Source organism: Glandiceps talaboti, chromosome 4, assembly GCF_964340395.1.
Source record: "Glandiceps talaboti chromosome 4, keGlaTala1.1, whole genome shotgun sequence".
Taxonomy (NCBI): Eukaryota; Metazoa; Hemichordata; class Enteropneusta; family Spengelidae; genus Glandiceps; species Glandiceps talaboti.
Window position 1 is genome coordinate 23,194,584 of NC_135552.1, and position 25,004 is coordinate 23,219,587.

At 34.4% G+C, this 25,004-nt stretch overlaps 1 protein-coding gene across 4 annotated transcripts in view; it reads right to left on the minus strand.

Moving 5' to 3' along the window:
- LOC144434628 (5'-AMP-activated protein kinase subunit gamma-1-like) overlaps nt 1-25,004 on the minus strand; it is a 90,739-nt gene that overhangs the window by 33,516 nt on the left and 32,219 nt on the right. For 2 of the 4 annotated variants that reach the window (XM_078123116.1, XM_078123114.1), the window contains 3 exons: nt 13,421-13,576; nt 7,525-7,711; nt 1,682-1,702 (listed from right to left, as the gene is read on the minus strand). In XM_078123116.1, the coding sequence (XP_077979242.1) occupies nt 1,682-1,702; nt 7,525-7,711; nt 13,421-13,576 (364 nt within the window). Of the gene's footprint in view, nt 1-1,681; nt 1,703-7,524; nt 7,712-13,420; nt 13,577-23,597; nt 23,939-25,004 lie in introns of those variants that run through there. The other 2 variants (XM_078123117.1, XM_078123115.1) reach the window with 2 other exon arrangements.

Here is a 25,004-nt window from a genome sequence, read left to right on the forward strand (position 1 = left end):
AATCATACAGTTTGTTTCACTATCCAGCAGCAAATGCACCAATCATAGAGCTCATTTCACTATCCAGCAGCAAATGCACCAATCATATTCATAGAGTTCGTTTCACTATCCAGCAGCAAATGCACCAATCATAGAGTTCGTTTTATATTCATGTATGCACTATCATTGTTGAGTGATTTTCCAACATAGCTGCCACGGTCACAAAATTTAACTTCAAAGTTGTTGAAATGTGCCAAAGTTTCACATAAAGACACTGACATATCTTCAAAAAGCAAAGCATTCAAAATATTCTTAGTGAAAAGGATGGGTTAGCCCTACAGGTAGCAGAATGTCAATTTGCTTTACAGCAAACACAACAACACCCCCCCCCCCCCCCCTTTCCCCACTGGGCATCGAGTTGTACATACATGTAGCAGTCAATCGTGTTAACTGTTGAAGGGTGATCTCAGATATACAAGTTTCAATGCCGCAATATAGTTGAGAGAGAGAGAGAGGGGTAGAGAGGGAGGGAGGGAGTGAGGGAGAGAGAGAGAGAGAGAGAGAGCGAGACAGGGGGGAGGGGGGAGAGAGAGAGAGAGCGAGACAGAGGGAGGGAGAGAGAGAGAGGGAGGGGGAGAGAGAAAGAGAGAGCAAGCGAGCAAGAGAGAGAGAGAGAGAGAGAGAGAGAGAGAGAGAGAGAGAGAGAGAGAGAGAGAGAGAGAGAGAGAGAGAGAGAGAGACAGAGAGAGAGACAGAGGGGGGGGGGCTGGGGCAAGTGGCCTAGATCATAGACATAATGCCTTGATTATTCAAGAGGTATCACATCTAATGTCAATCACAGTGTTACCATGATGTAGTTTCTTACAAATTATAATACAGCACAGTACTGTATCTGAACAGTGTATACTTAAATACATGTATGTAGGAACCACTTTATGTTCACTCTTCCAAAGAAGCAAATCAGTACAATATGTAGCAGGCTTTAAGTACTCAACAGTGAAATCTCATGAATGCATAAAATGAATGATAAACAACTTTTCTAGAGATTGTCTTATTAATGCTGTCTTGGTGTATCTTACCCTATAGGCTAAAGTTGTATGGGGAATTTGACAATGGTCTCGGACTCCTGAGTTATGTTTATCCCTATGAGAAGCAATCATTGTAACACATGATGAAAACAGTCTACATATACCCTACAGATGACAAATCTCTTCTCTCCACCATTTCAAAGGTTTATCTTACTTACTGAGCCTTATACCAAGTTATACCTGAGAGGGCGCTGTTCACGATAAAAGCCTAAAGTAAAACATTATACATGTACATGTATGTGTACAATGTTAGAATATGTACAATGTAGGTGACTGCCTATTACCAATATTAAACCCGATAAGTATTCCTTGAAATGACATCAAATGAAGAACTGGATAAGAGGAAAGATGGGAACTAACCAGATATTTGTACACCGAAATTCACACATTTGTTAAGTTATGTGTTTAAGTATTTCGTCCTCAGTATCACACACACCCATACAGCCATACAGTCGTTTTGAATGAATATTAGTAATAGTTTGAAGATAGCATTGTAGCCTTTTTTATATAGCATATCACAATGAAAAGTTAGAATTACTGGATTATGAACTGATGCAAGGTGTTGTCAGGAGGAGATGATTTTTTGTACATCTTTTCATAAATTGGTCACTTACCCCTGAACTTGAAATACTCTCCTGTGAAATAAAGGACGTTAAAGATTACTTTTGACCTGAGTACTGTTGTGACATGTATACCACCAAATGCATGCTATAAATAATATGGGTTTCTCTAAGAATTTAACATCCTTTTAAGCTACACCATACTAAAATTGACACCTGTATTTTAATACCTATCACCAGCATTCACAAAACCTATGGATGTAAGATTTAAAAAAAAAAAAAAAAAATCTGAAAAAGTATTTTCATGTGGCATACAGTCTTCAAAGACAACATTGGCAAGCAGAAAAACTTGTACAACATACAGGTAACTGCCATACATTTGTAATTAACAACCCTTAACAAAACTGTCTACATGTCCACATGTTAAAATGTTTCTACATTTACACCATGAAATGCAAAAATACATTTGTACTAAAATAATAGGACAATGAACCTAATTTGAATAAAGTATACCTGGGCATGACACCGAAAATTATTGCATGAGTCAAGCATGCGATTTCTCTATAGCAACAGTGTGCCCTCTAAGCCAATTTGACACGCCACTGATGCACACAATTTCTAGTGACGTACCAAAATTTGGTGTTCCCCTATCTCTTACTATGTGGTGACTTACAAGAAATGCCTGTTTTTATCATTTTGACTCACAACAACAAATATTTGGCTATGATTAGAGGGCACACTGTATAGTGCTATGTACATGTTAGTCTTGTTTATACATACATATGTATACAGTATACATGTATGATAGCACTGCACATGTATACAGAATAGAAAACCATTGAAAAATTTAGTTTGCTACAAATTTCAATGTACATGTCATGCTGATGATGCAAGAAAGTAAGTTTGCCAGATCATAGACCCTCCACCCACAGGGTCTATGGCCAGATACACCATGATGAAGCATCATAACACATCAGCCTCACCCTCTCACATGAAAGAGAAGACCAAGACAAGAGGGAACACAACATGATGTAATGAAGTCTCATACAATTCATGTTAGAAATGTTCACTGTATAAATATCACAACCTCAGTCTCTGTCTCTTCAATTTTTTGAACATTCAGATAGTAAGTCAGTTGATAAGGTATTAAATTATCTTTTCTGTTCGTGACATATGGCTCAGAAAGTAATACAAGGATCGATAAGAGTATTCCATGACTGAATGAACAGGGCTGGCTCAAGATAACATCAAAGTCAATTCAGCTTGCTATGATAACTTCTATCTCAACTGTAGTCTAGTGGTACTAAAATTCATTGAATTATTGCAATGTTATTATTGCCATCAAACCCTGGATTACCATGGAATTCAGACAACATGGGATAAAAGAGTCTTTCATTACCAAGCAGTATTTTTATCTGACAACAACACATTTATTTCTGAAATCTGAACGATTCTCCAAGCTCAGGACTGTCAATTCTGTATTTTATTTATCGTTATGTAGGCCCAAGTGAAAGATTTCAATTCTCAGTACCTGCAATAAAATTTTATCTCTTGCGGGAAGGTCAAAATAGAAGAAGAAGAAGGTCAACATATTCTCTAACAGGAGGATCGGAAGTCATACTGCGACTAAGAAATCTATCAATTTTTATGACGCATGCAGGTGGTAATATTTTATCTCAGGTAACTAGAATTGTCAATTCACAAGACTACAAAATGTAGTGAGTATCATTTCAATGTTCAACTGATAAATTTGTGTGTGAATCAATTGCATTACTGTTTTCACAAACTGCACATTATGATATATAAATACATGTATATGAATTATGTAATTTCCTAACTTCAAAATTGGCTAATGACAAATTCTCAAATGAGTCTGCACAAACCCTCTCTTGGAGCAATTATGGAATACACCAATCGCTCTGGTGACACATCCACTAATATTACTTTCAATGAGATTATGAGTAATTAATTAAATGGTGTTTACTTCATACACCAATAATAATATAAATGTGATGCCTCAATTTGGTGTCAAATTTCCTCCCAAATTAAAAATTCTATCTCAGGTAGCAAGAATTGTAGACTATTCACAAGACATAGCGAGTCTCATTTCAATGTTCAACTGGTAAATTTGTGTGTGAATCAAATCTGATAAATCAGTGAATTTATTAAGCCTATTTTTTTCATTCTGTACATGTGCTGTGTTGTGATGTTATAATGCATAGAAATCAGTCATGTTCAATATTTTCACTGATGGCATAACTAAAGGACAACAACAAATGATAAAATAATAAGAGTGGAACCCTACCATTTATCGATCTGTAATCTTTCAGAAACCAATAATTTTTATTAATATTTCATATCTCGACAAATGTAATTCAGATTATAAAAATGTTCTATAAATTTTAAATTCCATAGCTTACAAACAATTATACAGCTAAGTTCTTTCAGAATGTTGTTCATATTTGTATCCAATGAATACACAAGTATATTGAATACAATCTGGACATCCTGTACCTTGAAGGAATGACCTGATGATATACAGCCCTGAAATTAATGTGAATACAAACCAATGTCCTAAATTACATTGTACATGTATACGTTCACCATCTGTTCACCTTTACCAATTCAGGATGACCTGTGACCTATCTGAGTAAAGTACCATGCCCTTTGACCTTTCATAATTATATTCTTTTCAGTAAGATGAGTATGTCAATGACCTGTACACAACAACGACCTTTTCCCCCTAAATTTTCTTTTTATCTACATGTAATAAATATACAACTCTTTGAACCTTGCGAAGTTAAGACCACTCTCTCTCACATCACTATTATTATTATTAAAACTAAATGCAGTTTTCACAGGTAACAGCTTGGCTGGCAGGTTCTTTTTTTTTTTTGGTTACATTTTAACAGATTTTCTATCTTTTTGACCAGGTATCTAAAGTTTAGAATCCTGGTAGAACTTAAAGAGATAAAAAACATGCTAAAATGTAGGGTGGTACACATATTTTTAAAGATGCCCTTTATTCTGTGAGATGACCTGATATTAAAAAACAAACAGAGCTGAACTAATGGAGATATCAAATTGTAGACAGAATGCAATCAATTATGCATACGCTGCAGATATACACATGTATAGTTTCTGTGCATGAAATTCTATCAGGGCGTAAAACACGGTATCAGCTTGCAATATGAAATAAAATATACTAGAGTGACTTGTTTTCCACACCACTAAACAACTTGATTAACATCGACTAGATGACAATGCCTGAATGCTTTCACGTATTGTTTTTTTTATAATTACGTGTATTTTCTGAGATGAAAGCTAAATAAGGTTACCACCCAAAAGACTAAAACAAAATATTCAGCTACAATTTTGATGACTAAATGTAGGTTTTTTTAACACTTTTGAAACCTTAAATATTAAGGTTTGTTCTCATCCTTACTGCAAGAATTACTTCTTGTTGACAAATAGAAAACTATATAAAACTTTAAATTTTTCATGTTTCTTCTGTTGTAACAGTTTCACCACAATGAACAAAATACAATCTATACAATTATATGCACCTCGATTAGCCAATCAGATATGGCAGTAATACTTCATTTACATATTATGGTGTCTAATGAACAAAAACATCTGGTTATCTAATAATGTAAAGCAAAGAGCACATTTCTCTGCTATTTGCCAAGTAACCAATCAGAGTTAATCAATTTAGTTACTTATTATTACATCAGTTTCAAGTGTAGTAATTCTAATTCATAAAGTGTACTAAATATATAAACCTGTAAATTGACCAATCAAATTGGACGTGTGTTTAATTTGAATATTATTATTACGCTAATCTTCCCCATCTCAACATTAACTACATTTGTAAATTGTCTAGAAGGCTCACAATATAATCAATCAGGACCCTTTTCATACAGACCCTCCCTGAATTGACAATCCCTCCCCTCCCCCCATACATGCAAACAACATAAGGGTGAATCAAGACCCTTTTCACACAGACCCTCCCTGATTTGACTACATTTTGTATCACCCCACCCTACACATGTACATATAAACAACATATGGGTGAATCAGGTGACCCATAATAAACAATATTCAATTTACAGGTGAAATCACAAAATCTATTTTATTGATTGTACCATACTGTACCCGACTGTATATACATGTATACAATTAACACTATAATAGTATGACTAGCCATACAATAAAAGTGTTTACTGTATGTAAAAGAGTATTTACATGCTAGGGATATTTTATTGATTTTAATTTCACTTTAATACTGCAGCAGCTGTGTTGGATACACTTTATTTAAAATGAGTTTTAAAGTAACAAAATTGTGTGGAATATTAATTTCTATTTTGATATTTATCATGGTTCTGATGCAGTGACTGTTTTGATATTATTTTTGTATTTTAAATCTATTCTTTTTATCATTACCATATATCACAAGGCTGCTCAAGAATTACAAAAAGGGTTTGGTGTTCTTATTATTTTGTCACTATATCTGTTTTGCATTTTTAAACAAACACCAACTTCTGACACACATACTCCTAACCTATCTACTACTGTAGACTTGAAGGACTAAATGCTACTACACTATTTCAGTTATCCTAACCGCCATTTCGATATTTTGAATTTCACTCGTTAAAATCCAAAATGTCAGTTATAATTGATAGCTAAAATATAATTGCAGTTACATTAGTCCTTCAAGTCTACCAGTAGACTAACATACTCCATGACTGACCATGGACTGGGGACTGTCTACATAATGACTGCATGTTGTACTTCATTTGTAGGCTAGCAATGTTTTTTTCTAATAATCTCACATAAGAAGCAAATCACGCTTCACTTTATCCTGTCATTAGTTTTAATGCTTTGATACAATACAGTGAGTTCCAATTAATTCAATGCAATGTTATTTCCCCTATATAATCCATGTATAAGAGATAAAACATGCTATTCTAGTTTCTCCCATTAGTGTTCAATATAGAGTTTAAATCCCCTCTTAAACTTACAATTTTGGTATACCACACTAAACCAATTTCAAGATTACCTTTAACATTCATCTCCCTAACATACATGTGATTACTACATCTATCACTTTTACTCTCCTCTGCTTAGTACCCTCTAACACCACTCATCTAAACACCATTTCCTTGTCTTCCAGCTTTCTTATTCATGTCTTGTCTTTTTCCAGGTAAAATGGATTTTATGTGAAGCCTTTGAAAGGGTCCAAATGATTGGAAAGCATTAGACAACTAGAAGTACACTTTCTTATAATTAACGATATAAACAATACTGGTGTCATTTCCTCCACCGTTTTCTAACCAATCAGACTGTGATTTTTAAAAGGCTTCAAAAATGATGAAGTGAAGCCCTTGGAAGAGTATCACTGATTGGATGATAACAATGGGTGTAATTTTCTCTACTGTTTTCTCACCAATCATAGTTAACTTTCAAAAGGCTTCACATTACACCGGAAATGGGGATAATCTATCATTCTATGGGACAGGTTGGACATTATCACATAATTTATATACAATGTACCAGTGATTACTTGCACTGGTGTGCACACACATCCATTGGTACATGCAATTGCGTTTTAGTGCAGTACCGAAAACATCATTGCATGTCATGTACCTGTATGCAAATGGACATGACATCATTTCATGTACATGAAATAACATGACCACATAAAACTTGCTGTAATACTATAAAACACCTTAATGTGTGAGTGTCAGTCGATGGATCCACGCTTATGCACTTTCACATGTACCTGTGATTGTGAACATACGGCCACTGAGAACACCCATTCAAATGCTCAGAGTGCACCGCACTGACACTCATGCATCATGGAGTTAGGTCATATTATTATAGAAGTATCAACTGACCTGTGGGTACAGCATATCCAGGAGATCCAGGTAACTGGATGTTTTTAGGTGAAATGGGAGATCCTGCCACAGGAGAACCTATCCGTATAGGTGCAGTCTTAGATTGAATTCCTCTAGGACTCATACAAGTAGGAGACATGGGAGATCTGGTCGATGGTGAACCGATCCGTCCACTTGTCTTTTTCTTCTACAATAGTGAAAAAATATCAAATATATAGTCACATAGTGTGAAGACTTAAGTGATTCAATGGAGTAAATCTAGTGAATTGTGAAGATGACATAATCATGCAAAAAGGATAGTAGCATAGAATCCTACAAACTAGGGAAATGTGGCACAGATCCAGAATAAAGAACACAATCATGTATTATATTGTTGTTATCCCATTATAGGCATTTGTACATTGGGAACAAATAGTAATCTGTCCGACAGGAGAGGACAGATCACATATTCGAAAGGTAGAAATGTCCATATTGAGGCGGTTATATATTTACTGCATGTCATGTCAATGGTGAGAAATATCAGGATTTTTGCAGTTGCAAATGTCTTGGTGTATATTGATGAAGTGTACTGTAAAAAGATCTCCGTTTTGAAACATCACCATTCATAACAGGAACGAGGGGATGTAAATGTTGGTGGTATACAACACCCTCAAGTGTACTTCATTGAATCGTATACAATAAGATCTAAAGAAGACAGACTGATTTAGCCAAAATATATAGTCACGTAGAAGATGTAAATTATTTACGCTCTGAGTAACGATAACACAAAATCATCAATCTTTTGTTAAATCAATCGTGAGGCATGTATGTATTCAGGATACTAAATTTGATATAAACTACACTGAAATGCAAACTTCAAGATAAACACAAGAATCACACTACCTACTAACTTAACTAAGTTACTGAAGTGCCTCATTTCATTCACAAAAGTAAATGAAAGCTTTCTGCCTGGTTTATTTCCTGTTCAATGCCCTAAAAAGCTGTGAATTTAGTAATATGTATAATCTAATTACCCACAACGTGAAGCAGACAAATTACTGGGGGTTGCTTTCAAGACTGTTTTCATCAAAATGAATTAAAACTTAATGGATTTTTCTGTATCTAGTTTTTGGTTTGTTGTCACTATTTGAACAGAAAAGTATGCGACAATAGAATCACTGCCATACCTTAATTCAAAATAACAACTACATGAGGGATGAAGTTATTTGGATAAATGAAGCAAGAAAGTGGGCACCATGCTTCATCTACTTTCCTAACTGTCTTTATCAAGAGGTATAACCCTACACAGGCCATAATATACAGAAATAGCATGCACCAAGGTAAGTTGCATACACGTAGTGATGGCTGCTGCCTAGCCTAGACTCACTGCTTGGTTGATTTCGACATCATTGTCCTGTCAACAGTTGCTTAGACATTTGCCCAGTGGTGCACAGTTTGGATTCAATTTAAAATTAGATTACGATTTCCAATAGCATATACCCTTCACAGCATTTTGTTGTTGCAATATATGGCTTGATATAGCATATATAAACAAGTATTAAACGATAGACTATGTTGATACATGTAAATGCAAATCCCAAATATATAACATTTTATATGTGCATTACAGATGTGTATCAATAACACAATATGCAAATTTTATCTTATCTGATGGCCAATAGCAGGTGCATTCTTCATTCAATATCTAAATGCTACTAGAGTCAAAACCAAACTATCAAAGGATGAGAGAGAACATTCATCCTGGTCACCAGGCAGTGAGTTTCAGTTTGAATAATTTGCCACATCCAAGAAGACAAACTGGCTAGTAAAATAACTTTGCAACATCCACTAAAATTTAGGCCTCTCTGGTATACATGTATTGCTTTTGCCAGAGGTATTTCTGTACTGATGGTGTGTGTTATCCTACCCATCTCCAGTAGCTTGTTATCATTTTATCTCCTTAGGGTGGACGTCTCAGATGCAATAATTAAATTTTGCTGTCCCATGATAGGGCTTGTTAAGAAGATTTATGGTAATTAGAGTAGACACACATACAGAGTGCATGGACCTAGGAGAACGTCTGGTAAAATATTGACGACAATGCTCTTTCATTTTGGAATCATTGCACGTATTGTTTTTAACTTTTGTCTTCCTCTACAATTACTGCGGGTAATATAATACGTAAATGCTGTGTCCTGAGGTATCCAAGTAGCTAATTGAAATGTATATATACCTTTTATCCGACTGTTTTCGACAGGGTACCATGAATCAAAACTGTTCTCCTTGTGGACTGTCTTTTTCTGTTTGTTTGTTCACCCAAATTATATACCGAACTAAAATGTATACTGCATTCTCTCTTGGTTACTCTTGGGACACAACATTTTTTTGCCAGCTATGAGGTAACCAAGTAATGCTAGGTATGGTTAACAATGGTTGATTATCTGTGCATGTACAATAGAGTATTCACATCTCAGGAGGGACAATAATCTCAATTTCAATACACTAAATATAGCAATTACGGTTAAGGCCTTGAGTTGAGACTTTCATTATGAAAAGTATTTTGAGATGTCAATGCAAATGTGTCATCCTTTTGTTGAGGTTTATGCTATGAAAAGTATTTCGAATAAATCTTCATGAAAGCATTTTCATCTCTGAGCTAAGACTTCTAAGATAAAATGTATTTTGAACAAAAGAAAGAATTTCATCTCTACACGTCAAATGTATATTGAGCAGATCTCAATCAAATTTTCCATTATCAAAAGAATTTTGAAATTTGAGCAGTTTCCGGGCTGCAGTCGGAGTGTTCAATCCGTCGAGTTGAAATTGCAAAGACAGAAAAGCATTAAGAACAGATTTTGCTGAACATATAAGCCGAGACCGAAGATTTCTTTCATGAAATGCATTCTGAGCAGATTTCAGTATATACATAAGAGATTAATCTTGAGTTAAGAGTTGCATTTTGTAAAATATTCACAACAAATTGAGTGAATCAGCTTCTGTAAAAGGCAGTATTGTGAGTCCTTCTCTGGTAATGGCAGTTTATGGCATGAAATTATTTGGTATGCATTTAGCTTGTTGAAGAATTGCTTGAAACTTGAGTCTAACAACATGCTTGTATTACAGGATGTTGAAGTTTTTGACTCTCACTGGCTCCCTTGGAAGAGCTTTCAAACTTTTTACATCAATCCAGCTTCTGTATGAAGCAGTACTTTGAGTCTTTTGCTCTGAAAGGCAATATAAGCCATGGGAATTATTTGTAAGCATCTATGATTTAGCTTAAACTTGAGTTAAAAGCATTCTTACATTACAGAATGTTTGACTTTCTCACAGACTCTCCAGGAAGAGCTTTTTAACTTTTTATGTCAATCCACTATTGTACCTGTTCAGCACTCCAAAGCATTACATTATATAGGATTTGGCATTATGCAAATTCCTTTATTGATTGACTGACTGATTGATTGATTGATTGATTGATTGATTGATTGATTGATTGATTGATTGATTGACTCATTGGCATATTGACTGACTGACTGACTCTGATTGATTGATTGCTTGATTGATTGATTGATTGACTGATTGGCAGATTGACTGACTGACTGACTGATTGATTGATTGATTGATTGACTGACAGACTGATTGATTGATTGATTCATTGACTGATTTATTGTTTGATTGATTGATTGATTGATTGATTGATTGATTGATTGATTGATTGATTGAAGAACACATTTCAACACTGTCAAAGATGTAGTATGAGGCCAATAGAATGAATTTAACTTTTGTTCCAAACACAACTTTCAAAATTTTACACAGTGAAATTCCATTTGAAGAATTGTTGGTTGTTACATCCTCTATTGTGGACTTGTATTTAATTGAAGAAATTGTGATTTTTTTTGATGATGTGAAATCTGACAAATTGAGTTTGAACCTAATTGTAAGTGAATGACATTACATAATGATAAAGTTTAACTGTATTCAAATTTTAAACTGAACAGGGAAATTTCCTAAGCATCCCAATGTGTCCTATGAAAGGCTGATAAGAAATAAGCCAAGAATCTAAACTTTGTTTTTATTTAAATGTCGCTCATTCCTTTCATTAAGACTGGTAGTGTTCCCCATCTTCTCTTTGTGAGTGTATGCTGATAAAGTGGCTAGACACACCATATCTTACAAGTTACAGACTAATCAATCCTATGACTGAGATTGTACAGTAAATTTTCCAAAAACTTGATGACTAGCATTTTGGGTTTTTGAACAATTTCTTGGTAATTAATGGATAAATCTGTCTACCTGCTCTCTAAAGTACACTTAATTTTCTGAATGAGAAAACAATTTGCATCTCAATAATGCCAACACATCTGTAGGGATTACTAACAGCTGACCTACAATGACCCCCAAGTTGACCTTAGTTGACCTCAATATTGAAGTCTGTTCTGATGTCATACCATTGGTGACATCCCTGATCCCATTTGCCTGATCCAAGCATGGCTCGTTTTTTCTATCAATCAAGCTTGAACAAACCGATTGTTATCTAAATGCAAGATGATGGCAGATTGGAATAATAAGTTATAAAGAAATCAGTCAGGTGATCAAGTTCACAGGTGTGGACGAAAGCTTCAGTTTTTGCTTTCACTATCTATATGTGTGTAGTGCCTCAAAATATCTATGTTGATAAAGTAACTGACACAGATGAGCATGCATCAGTAAAAAGAATCCACACCAAAATATCCATTATTAATATGATATCATGTGGTACAGTACTGTAGTTACAACTCAAAGCGTAAATTATTTACCCACTATAGTTTGCCAAACTTTGGTTTAAGTACGGGTGATTGAGCCATGTAATAACAGCCAAAGAAGTCTTAGTGATTTTAATAGCTGAAATACAGACTCCAGAGCAAGGAACCATGTTTTTGGTTACTGTAATCTAAAAAGCATGTGAGACTTATCAATGTTCAGGAGAGATCACGATAGCCCATGAAGTATAATCTGTGTTGTCAGTAAAAGTCTTCACGAATTCAAAGGAAACAAGATGACACTGCAATACTGTATAATCTGATAAAGGAAAGAATTCACTTGCTCTTGAGTCACATTTCATATCATGCTCTTTCTGTTTGCCCTTTTATGTGCACACAATTTCTAGTCACACACCAAAATTTAGTGTTCCCCTACATTTGTATCTCTTACTACATGTATGTGGTGACTCACAAGAAATCCCAGCTTTTCTCATCTTGACTCACGACAACACACTTTGGTTATCATTGGCGGGCACAACAGTGGGCACCCGCATTGTATACAAATGTATAGGGGCTGGCTGCCTAGACAGATGTATCTAACAGTCAGTGTCTAATTGTGCATGTTGAATAATTACATCCTTTCTTAATATGAAACGTGAAGGTACGAAAAGATCAAATAATCCAACATACACAATGAAAGATACACATGGCAAAACCAGCAGATAAGTATTTAGCAAATGAAGTCCTTTCTCTTCACCCAATTTTAATCAGCCAGCATTTCATACACAAGGCAATTTCTTTTGAAATCTACATACATGTAAATGTTGTGGGCCATAAACACAAACAGCAAAGAACTCAAAGCAATATACAAAATGCAAATTATTTACCCAGTGTATTTCAGTGAAGTGTGAGTGACTTGAGCCAAGTACTATACATGTAGATAACTGTCAAAGAGAGCTACATGTAAGTGATTTAGCTGAATGTACAGGCTCCAGGGCAATATACATACATGTATCTATACTGCTTACAGCTACATTGCCTTAAACAAGTCGTGTCTCATACGAGACTCCTAAAGTTTAGTTCACATTTTCCCTTCTACACATGTGCATGTACTAGGATTTTTATCAGATATTAACACTAACATTTGTTTCAACATCATTTACTTAATCACAATGACTTACTGGTATATCATACGGAAGAGTAAATTTCTTTGGAGAGGTAGGGTTATTAGACTGCCTTTGGGCTGAACCCTGATTCTGGTTGCCATAGTTACCAGCTGCCATCTTTACATCTTGTCCCTCATTATCAAGGAGTGGCATAGCAAAGGAGCTCAAGTCCTGAACAAAAAAATAAAGAGACAAAAAAAAAGAGAGAAAAGAAACACAGTAAGAGCAGTGAACACTTGGTGCATAAAGTTTAGCATACAGAATAGAAATATTGTGACTCTGACAAGTAATAGTGTTGATCATGATGATATAATATTATATAAAATAATAAAGTGATCATTTTTTTATGAACAAGTGCACTGATGTCACTGACATTCCAAATCAGGACTCAAATTTAGCAGTAGTCCAAGCCACATAGACTACTAAACATTGTTTCTACCAAAGTTATAAGGTGGTAGTCTGTTTGATCAATGGAAATCAATAGAGAAATCAGTGGCTGAAACAGTTCACTTGGCTAAATCTAAAAATTTTACAGTACAATACCAAACACCAACCTCTGCAAATGTTGGTATAACTTCCATAAGATCCATTTATATTTGCATAGGATTAGATGAAGTGGACATACAAATGTACATGTACATAACACAATGTAGACAAAACTTGCAATTTGCAAAGTCATTTGTCAAAATTTCAGTATGATTTGTAACTGAATGCATATTTCAAACTCTATAGTATGAATACTTTTTGCTGACCCAAGGTTGCACTGTGAAAATTGACAGTATTTCATACAAGCCTATAGTCGAGTTTTGTTTAGAACAATTACATGTAGATTTCACTTTTGTTTATAAGTTAATAACAATATAAGAATGGACAAAACAATGCACACGTAGATTTCACTTTTGTTTATAAAAATGAATAAAACAATCATGATCAACACTATACTTTTCAACAAGAAACACTTGTCAAAGTCTACTGCTGAAAGAGAAACAAGCAACAAAATACATCAAAAAGTAAGTAATGTACAATACAGTACATGTAACATTAGTAGTACATGAATAAGGCGCAGTAGTAAACACATTTCAGTGACAAAGAATAGTATGATAATAACCTGTGAAGTACAACTGAAACATCTTCTTTTTTTAAAAACATATTTATGTTGTGCTCATATCATATATAAAGATAGTGAATTATACATTGACAAAGACTGAGTGGTCTGCATGGGTGCATATGGTTCTTATATACAAATACATGAAGGAATAATGTCAGGTGAGATAAAGCAAGAATAGAAAACAATGTGAGTGTACACAATATTGACGTGCCTGAGCTATGAGAGGTACATTTTTTCAAGGAGTTGCCACTTACAATGTGAATAACTTGTTGTGAAAGTGTGCAAATTCTAAGCAGCTTGATTGCAAGTTAAGTTTTGTTATTTTATGACAGGCAAAAATCATTGACTTCATCATGTCAAACAGTTACAAACAGTCAAGTGAACTACTATACATGTAGTACTAGTAACTGGAGGGAAAAAAGTTAGACAATGCATCACTACATTGTGTACATTTAAATTGAATAACAAAGTAATCTTTTAAATACAACAGAAAACTCAAAAAAAAAAAAAATTCCAAAGGAACAGGGAAAGAAAATTATGCAATCCTATGGTCAACTGATACTTTAGACATATTGAAAGTACGTGTACTATTTCTAGAAAGAAATGGGGCAAACTGGATCAATTACAAGCTAAATAGACCAATGACAGTTCATACAAAGGTCATACTCTGTCCCTGATGATTCTGTATATCATGCATGACATCCATGTATTGTATACACAGACAGTATATAACCATATGTTAAGTACCAGTACATTCAATGCCTAAGGCACCAGAATGAGGAATAAGTCACTGTCAGTAATGGTAAACAAGTACTAGCAAGTTTTCTTTCTATAACTTTTCAGGGAGTAAATTCTCCCAAAGAGTATCCTAAAGTTCTTCTTGTCTCTCAATTTTCTTTTCATGTCCTGGATTACTAATTTCAGGAATCTACCCCTCTCTGTAATACTGACTGGAAGGTGTTTTTTTTAGCTGTTTTCATAAAGGTTACAATGTCTAAACTAATCTTGATGTTATACATACAATGTCAATGTACATTATCATGTACATGTTGTAATGTATTAAATAACCTTAAGGTAAATCTATGTGTGAAGCAATACAGTTCACATTACACATCTACATGTATGATATACCTGTAAACATGATGAAACAATACAATAACAACGTACAGCTACACAAGCGACTGGAATAAAAAAATGTTTACAAGTTTTGTATCAGCTTAGACAATTTCAGTAATTACAACTTCACAAAATAACAAAATTGTTATTCACTATTTACTGTATTATTATATATATACATGTGTCATGGTAAAGATATGAGAAATAACGACAAACATATACATATATGGTACTAGCCCAGAGACTTTGCTAAGGGCTAAAAGTAAAACTTACAACATACAAGTATTATGAAACAGAGTTGATACATGTACATTTGTATTTCTTATAAAGACAATTGTGAAGAATTACATGAAATACAATATTCATATGAAATATTAATATGCATGGCATAAACAATACATATTTCTTCATATAGAAATATTTGAATATTTCAAACATTTGCAAGAAAGCATAACATGGCAGCTGGACAATATGAAATTGACACTTGTGGTGTCCATGTACATTTGTATGTACGTCATGTTTCAGATATTTGCATATTAGGTATGTTTTGAATCACATCATAGATCATGCATGATTCACTTCAGTAGTGTGCCTTAAATTTGACGTGCCACTGTTGCACACAATTTCTAGTGGTACACCAAAATTTGGTGTTCCTTTATCTCTTAGGATGGGACGAAGAAGGGTCAACGGTTGAGGGTGCTCAGTAGAACTAACTCATAAATAATTAATAAGGTAGTAGTAGTAAAGGTGGTTTACAAAAATCACATTTTTGTAATTTAGAAAGAATGTAAACAATAAACAAAAAAACTATTTGTAAACATATATGGCCAATTTCAAACCCCTGTGCTAAAACTATGTGGTGACTCACAAGAAATCCCAGTTTGATGCACAACAAAATTTGGCTATCAGTTAGAGGGCACACTGCATTTCATGATAGGATTTATGAAAAGGGACATTCTTGTATATCAAACCTTCCCTTCCTTAGTTTTAGTAGTAACTTCTACAGTTGATCTCCAGCACTACTGATGTAACTGAGTTGGATTTCGCTTTCACCTTTCAAGGATATGGAATAAATTCAATAGACTCATATCAGCCAAATTGCCTTCCTAATACAATCATGGTAGAATAGATTAGTAACAGGCATATCACCTTTCTAACACATTACTAAATTAATGTAAGAAATGGTCTACCATCATGACAGATTCATAACTACCTCATTACCTTTATAATACATTTAATATACAACAAGATAAGATTGTCTATAATATTTAAAAATACAAGGTATTCATACCATACAATGTTCTTCTGACACATCGCCTTCCTAATGTGACACATTCATAACATACATGTAGGAAATAATCTAGCAATACCATCATTATTAATATTGGAATAACTTCATAACTGTCTCATTGACTTTCATATACATTCATAATACAATAGATGATATGTACCAATGTACTGGTATAGGAGGACAGGGTTATAACTGCATTTCTCATGCATTCATAATATTCATAATATACATGTACTATGATCTACCAACGTAATCCAGGGCACATACTTTACATTATAGACTAAAACACTGTATCTAGACTTCCAAATTTATACATTCTAAGGTGGTAGTCTGTTAGATCCACGGAAAGCAATAGAAAACTGTAGCTGAAACAGTTCACTTGGCGAAATCTGACTCCCTAGCAAAGTAAAATACAAGTCATCAGTGTGCCTCTAAGCATGCGCCACTGACGCACACAGTTTCTAGTGACGCACCAAAATTTGGTGTTCCTCCATCTCTTACTATGTGGTGACTCACAAGAAATCCCAGTTTTTCTCATTTTGACTCACAACAACAAAATTTAGCTATCGTTAGAGGGCACAGCGCAAGTCATGTAATAAAAGAAATTATCTTCTATCATAATTAATAGTAGATGAGATAACTGTCACACTGTCTTCCCTTGCTGATATTCATACTGGAAAAAATAATGATCTATTACCTATTGGATGCATATATATTATCACTTTACCTGACTCATTTACCATATACTGAATATTTCATCAGAAAAGGAATAACCTATAAAAGTTAAAACATCTTACCTCTGTTACCTGTAGATGTAGATTTATATCTCTGGCAGTGAATTAATGAGATCTGATATGCTGAGCAATGATATAGATAGGGATAATACATCAATGTATAATACAGTGCGATTGAACATTTATCTACAACCTGTGAAAAAGTACCAGTGCATTTGCTGAGCCAAGGAAAGACATCACCACGTACATGTAATGACAAACTTGGTAAACTCAATACATGTAAATACAACTGATACAAAAACAGCAGTGGGTGCCTCTGATGTACTGTAGGTTCACACACTGCCTTCATCAGCTTCTTGATAATTCTATCTGTGGAAGTTACGGTGTAACAATAAAAGTTGTAGTCAATGACATAATGTGTATAGATAGCATTCTATCGTTAAATAAATGTCCAGTCACGGGATGTGGGTTCTTTGATGAGTTACTCAACTTACTGGCTCTAATTACATACTGTATGTCTGCATAAATCCTGTCTCATGCTTGCTTACCACAAGCAAGCAAATGCACCAGTTTTTTTTCATGGGTTGTATCAGCAAATTAGGCCAACTAGTAAATTGAGAGTTATACCCTGCCTTATAGGCAAATTTATAGTCATTACTGGGTCTTAAAGATGCCTCTTATTTCAAAGAATGTTAATCTCACTCCAATAATTCAATAATATGAAAATTTACTACAATGGAATACCTAATAAGACCAGACTACATTAATTTTCTATTTAGTGTTATATTTTTGTGAGCGTATAAAAAATTAATTCTGGATATCAGACATGCTATATTAGTCTATTTTAAACAATGAAGCTTGGTTAGTTTTCATAATTTTTCATTTTAATGATAAGAAATATGATATAGTTGACAACTTGCGTCATACGGTACATTGTATTACATCACCACAAGCACAGGTGATTAATTTGGGTAGCCGGGCTATTTATTCTCCTGTTTCTTCTGTAATGTAATCTTTACTTTTAGTGAAATTTTTAACAATTAATAATTTAATGGACCATAATTGCAACAATTTGAACATTTAAAACCACAAAATCAAAATTAATTTGGCTATTCCTTGTCCTGCCTCGATCCTAGACATATGATATAATCTTTAATTTGTAATTTTTTTTTTACAATTAACAGTTTATCTGTAGTAACAATAATTTAAATATCCACACCATCTAAATTAATTCGTGTATTCACTTTTTTGCCTCCACTTCATGTAATCTTTATGTAGTGAATTTTTTTATAATCAACAAATAGGATATTAAAATTTAGCAATTCCTTCTCCTGTCTTCTCTACACATAATTTTGATGTGGATGACATTTTTAACAATCAGTAAGTTATTTGTGACAATTTGAACATTCACAACCACAAGATCTAAAACTATATATAGATCTAACAAAATCAATCTTATTTGTATATCAGTCGTGTTTGACGTCAGTGTTGGCCAATTTTCAAGATACTGTATCTCTGATGTCTGGACTAAAGTGACCCTACAACCTATGATTGAAACAGGAAGTGAGTGAAACAAGCAACAAGCTAGAGATGTAGAGACAATAACAAAACAATTACCTGGCAGGTGACACACCTGTACTACATCCATGTATGCATATAACAAGGCAATGTGATACACTTGAACTTTTGGATAATTGCCTTGCTTGCAATTATTTTACAGCCAATAGTGGAACAGAATCCATGTATGTATTTCTCATTATTCATAGCATGTGTAAATGTTGGCAACTTTTCAATAATATTGCTGGTCAGAAATTATTGCTGTAGTGTACAATTATTACCCTTGGTGCAAACCTATAATAGTGCAATTGCCCTATGAACTGAAGTCTTCCTCAACTCACTGCAGAACACAACTTTCAATTCATTGCAACTTGTGTAAGTGCAGCATTAAATCCAAGTTGATATAGTACCTGTTTTCCCACCAGGTTCCCATTTATACATTTTTTGGTTGAATGAGGCACAAGGGTGGTACAAGAATTTAGCCATTCTGAATTCCAACCTGCATACTCTACTGGTAGGTACATGTACATGTAGGTAGTAGTGTAGGTAGGCAGGCAGGCAGGTAGGTAGGTAGGTAGGTATGTACATAAACATGTACATGCTTGTGTGTGTGTGTGTGTGTGTGTGTGTGTGTGTGTGTGTGTGTGTGTGTGTGTGTGTGTGTGTGTGTGTGAGTAAGCTTGCACACAACATATCTGTATGTATAATCATCATGAATTTAATAAAAAAAAGACAGAATTTAATCACATTAAATTGCAACATGTGTGCACAATACTATGTCAATATGAGTGCCAATATATTATATAGGCAATCAAAATCCCTGGCTGAAATAATGGCATGTCTAGAAATCATTCAGTTTCATGGCAACCTTCTTATTACACCAATCCCCTAAACTCCAAAGTAAGATGGATAACATCACGTAAATGTTTATTGCTATCAACTCACTGAAACATATATAATTTTTCTTAAAAAAGAAGTGACCAGATAGCACCATAATATTATCATTCACATTGTAAAACTTACAGCACATTATCAAATTATAGATTGAATTTAAGAATATCATATTTTTCCTGTGATATTATTTACATAATAATATGGCAATCAGATAAGTTTCATTGACCCAGAAATCTGTCCTGACATATTACAATGTATGATTGATAGTGGCTGTTTTCATCACACTGTGTTAATCCATAGTGTCATGTGACATGTTGAGTCATGGAATGTAAATACACGACACAGCTATCCATGTGTAACATCCTTGCACCATGTGACTACTAATGCAGTCACCCTGCTTCTCATAAACTGTACACGACACACAACTACAGTAAGACTGTTATGCAATATGTGTTATGAAACTATCTCTTTCACCTTTAAACTAGTATATGATATACTGCATTCTGCTATAAATTTGTAATCGCGAATGCCAATCAATCATATAAATCTATCAAGCGTATTTTTCAATCAATTTAACACATTTTAATTTCTTTTCTTAATCACAAACTGTACTTGCATATCATTACAAATATAGATATCCATCACTTTTACGCCTAAATTTCTACTTTTTCAATGAAACTGTACAATAAAAGGGCCATAAAAATTTATATTTCATTAATATTGATTGATTAATCTACCAAGCTGATGAATATTTTGGTAAATATGATGCCAGCATATATGATTTTATACTTCCCAGTTTACCATATCGGTCAATATGGTTTATAGTATACCCGTAAATTATGACAGGTGACAGAAGAAAAAAAAATTCATCGTTTTCACCTTTTACTCTGCCATTTTCTAATAACTATTACTTGTCATACATTTACTTTATGTCTTATCAAAAATTTTGTGCAGCCAACTGATGCTTTCAGATTTTGTTGACAAATAAATATGGCTTATGTTCCATGCTGCACACCAACAAGCTTTCCTAACTAAATATTCATAAATTTATCAAATATTTAGTGTTTAATATAATCCTTTTTTATTTGGCATTCTGTGCATCAAACATATGTGCATATTGAGGTGTTATTTCAACTAGCATGTTATGCCAAGTCAGTTGCTCTCAAGTCAGTCATTATCAAATATAACTGTACGTTTTCAGAATTACAATGCTCGCACTATTTTAGTATCTAGATTCTACAGCAATTGAAACTTGTATTCGCACTGTGAGAACAGAAAAGTTACTCTCACAAAAAATGAGAGTGCTCACAGACTCCGAACACTTTCTACATACAAGTACATGTACTAGAAAGTACATGTACTGGTATGTAGGAAGGGGGAATTTAGGGTCTGTTGGCTATTGACAACATAATTTTTACACAAAATGAAGTCATCAGTACCTGAACGTTTTCAGTCATGTGCTTTTTACATACATTTAGACTCTTTATTTACAGAAACAGAAACTTGTATTCACACTTCAAGAACAGGAAAGTTACCTCACCTCAATCACTTGTATGTACTACATTTATAATTTTTTTGTAGACTTGTAATTTTAGCAAAATGAAGTATTCTCAGGAGAATGTTTTCACACGAGTGCTCACAGACTGTATATGTATATGTACTAGAAATTGCATAGAAAGGGAGAATCTTGGCTCTGTCGGCTCTTTTGATGTAATTTTTACACAAAATGAAGCTAAGTGGTTTGGATAATAATTATATTTAGAAATCACTCACAAATTACAAGCGGGCTTTGTTCCCTAATTGTTAGAGAACACTAAAATATGTTTCCTGCTGAGGTGTGGCTAACAGTTTACTAGTCACAGTTTTTAGAAACTTTTAATGTTAGAAGATTCCTCCTTTCCGTCTTTCAATTTAGCAAGCTTTGTAAAATATAATGTTGGTGTACAAGTGCTTGTTGGACCACATCCATATCCAATGTGGGCACTCATATGTGTACATGTAGGTACATAATAAACCTTTGATACCTACATGTACAGTACCATACTCATTGTGAATAATAATAATAGTAGATAATTATTATGTACATTGTACATTGATCTTTTCTCACCGGACAGTGTTCAAAGTTTGTCTATGGTTTCATAATGTCTGTATCAGTATGGTTGAATTTGGTTGTTATCACATAGTTTACATACTGTGAAATCCTTCCTTTCCCAGTACTTGGTTAGTATTATAAATGTACCAGTAATGTCGGTCACATGTAACTGTTATTATTTGAGACTCATTGAACATTTCACATTGTCACTTCCCTTTGAGATGACTGGTCACATACTCATACTGACCAATGACATACATATAACACAATGTTATACTATAAATTGTGTCGGTGAACTTTGACAACATGTCTGCAAGTACATGTACCTCATTTGTAGCATAATCAACCACTTTTGATTTGTATAAATGAAATGGGTTCTGCTCCTACATGTACATGTACCTAACTAAATTAGTACTTGCCCTCCTATGTGAGTTGATCAACAGACCTGCGGTAGAACAAATTCAAGGCTTGGTCATGCAGGTTCATGTAATTTGGTGTGTCCTGTTTCTGTAGAAATATCAAAAAAGTCTTGAAATGGACACTGAACCAGGCTAGGTCTATGCCCTCCTGTGTGAGGCAAGTGTCATGAAATGGACACTGAACCAGGCTAGGTCTATGCCCTCCTGTGTGAGGCAAGTGTCTTGAAATGGACACTTAACCAGGCTAGGTCTTTGCCCTCCTGTGTGAGGCAAGTGTTTTGAAATGGACACTTAACCAGGCTAGGTCTTTGCCCTCCTGTGTGATGAGGCAAGTGTCTTGAAATGGACACAGTTCAAGGCTAGTTCCTGTCAGTGATACTTCCATGGTCCTATAACCCAACTTGGTATACATGTATGCCATAGTAGTTGAGAGACCTGAAGTGCAATGGACATCAGTTCAGGCTTCCTATCTGATGCAATAATGTTATCACACCTGCCTTCTATGATCAAAACATACCAATATCCCAAACTTACTCATTGTAAGAAAACTTCACACTCAACATGGAAGTGGGTTATATTTCCATGGTCAAACAAGGGCAACACTTCACATGTACATGTGTCAATATTTTGGTATACTTTTGAAAGTACAGTTAAACACATAGCCAAAGATAAGTACAAACATCAGTGACAGGGCACACCAGTAATTTACCTAAACCAGGTCACTGGTTCCTTTCTTTGTATCTAATTGGTCAATCCATATATAAAGCAATATCTAGCAATTGACAGCGATATTCTATACCTTTGTTATGGTCTACATGAGTCCATCAAGAGTGCATTATGCAACAAAGGTTTTTACTTCAAAGCATGTCATTGCTATGAAAAGCTAAGCCTAAAGTTATGCCATAGTATTGATTGGCAAGTGCATAACCATACACAACCAAACTGAGTTTCAGAATTCACACCATAGTAAATGGATCTTACCTTGTAAAAGATGGCTTACAAACCATGGAAGCTGAATGAAAACTCTCCTTTGTTGTGGTGTGGAATGATTCTGTTTTGTAAATAGAATTACAACATTGGATCTAAACACCTCTATACAGAAACCATGTACACATGTACTGGAATGTGTTTTCAGATCAGTCTGAAATTCCACCAATTTCTGTATGTTAAAGTACACATTAATTGTATCCAGATCACAAAGCTTTTCTTCAGAATATTCTGACTTCCTCTAATCCCTGGAATTACCAAAACCAGGCTCCAAATAATCTAGTATTTCCAAAACAAATGCTTTGAGTGAAGTTCCCAGGCACACCACACTGCACTGTTGACACTCACAATCTGGCACATTGCCAGTGACCTAACCACCTGACCTTTTGACCTACAGAAATGCAAATGACATCACATGACCACTAGTTTCATTCCAATAGCTTTATTTATCAATGTGTAAGGAAGCCACTTACAAAACATGTCAACACGTCCACCCAACAAGTTTTAAACTTTAAGACAACAGTTCAGACTTATTTTTAAATGGTTGATGTGATCTGTGCAGGTTTTCAACAGGTTTCATGATTCTCATTCAAGGTGTACATTTCAAGAACATTCACCATTTTCATATTTATGACCTTTCACTGCAGAAACTAGGTCAGCATGCAAACTCTTGACTAGCATTTCGTAAATAAACATTAACATAATGTTATATGCACTTGGGTGAACCATATATCTTAGAGCAGTTCACCCCTGGGCATATGATGAACTGATGAACTCTCACTTCAATTGTGTTGTTGTTTTTGTCAAGGGTGGTACATTAGATAAAATCTCAGACGAAAGCACTGTTACTTTCTATCGTGGCCTAGACTAAGGTAAAATTAGTTGAATTAGTACTCAAACCTAAAAACTACAGCAAAATACAAGACAAAGTTCTTCAGATTCCCCCTTTTATTAGTTTAGGTCTAAGAGCCAAATTTCACTGCATTTATAAGGCAAGTACATGTATGGTGTCTAAAAAATCTTGGATGTTCTCCACGAATTTTGAAAAACTGTGCTGAAGCTAGCCACCTCTGACAGGACGTCAGCTGCAGGTGTTACACCTTTATAGTGCAGTTAACACTCTCTACTTTTTATAGGTATTCCGACTTAAACACAAACTGTAAATCATCTATCCTACAACTAAGTAAAGAGCCAGGGTTGATGAGACCTGAGGCATGCCTATATTTTTTGTCAACAAATTAGTGTCAATGGACTTATTCAACATTTTTGCTTGCTTTGCTACTTACGAAATTGGCATCTTTTCCCTACATACATACATGTATGTTGTATATGTACACACTTGTATATATATATATGCGTGCACACACATACACACACACACACACACACATACAGTGACAC